General features: G+C 66.2%; 1 protein-coding gene across 1 annotated transcript in view; it reads left to right on the top strand.

Annotated features, from left to right (window-relative positions):
• The first annotated feature begins 339 nt into the window (after nt 1–339).
• FUS (FUS RNA binding protein) overlaps nt 340–423 on the top strand; it is an 8,121-nt gene continuing 8,037 nt past the window's right edge. The window contains exon 1 of the mRNA XM_010573983.1: nt 340–345. Within this exon, the coding sequence (XP_010572285.1) occupies nt 340–345 (6 nt within the window). The remainder of the gene's footprint in view (nt 346–423) is intronic.

Genomic DNA, 423 nt, shown 5'->3' with positions numbered 1-423 from the left:
AGAGTCCCCAGCCCTGTAGGGGATGGTGGGGGGTCCCTGTCCCCCAGTGCCCAACCCTATAGGAGATGACGGAGGGTCCCCAGCCCTGTAGGAGACAGTGGGGAGTCCCCAGCTCTATAGGGGATGGTGGGGGCTCCCTGTGCCCCAGTGCCCAGCCCTATAGGGGATGGTGGGGGGGCCCCAGCCCTATAGGAGATGGTGGGGGGTCCCTGTCCCCCAGTGCCCAGCCCTATAGGAGATGGTGGGGGGTCTGCAGCCCTATAGCAGACGACGGGGAGTCCCCAGCCCTATAGGAGATGGTGGGGGGTCGCTGTCCCCCGGTGCCCAGCACTATAGGGGATGACAGTGAGGCCCCAGCCCTATAAGAGATGATGGGGGGGGTCCCCGTGCCCCAGTACCCAGCCCTGTAGGAGATGGTGGGGG

The sequence above is a fragment of the Haliaeetus leucocephalus genome, unplaced genomic scaffold (genome assembly GCF_000737465.1).
Source record: "Haliaeetus leucocephalus isolate CR32 unplaced genomic scaffold, Haliaeetus_leucocephalus-4.0 Scaffold404, whole genome shotgun sequence".
Lineage (NCBI taxonomy): Eukaryota > Metazoa > Chordata > Aves > Accipitriformes > Accipitridae > Haliaeetus > Haliaeetus leucocephalus.
The sequence above is the reverse complement of the archived record's forward strand: the minus strand, read 5'-3'. Positions and strand labels throughout refer to the sequence as shown.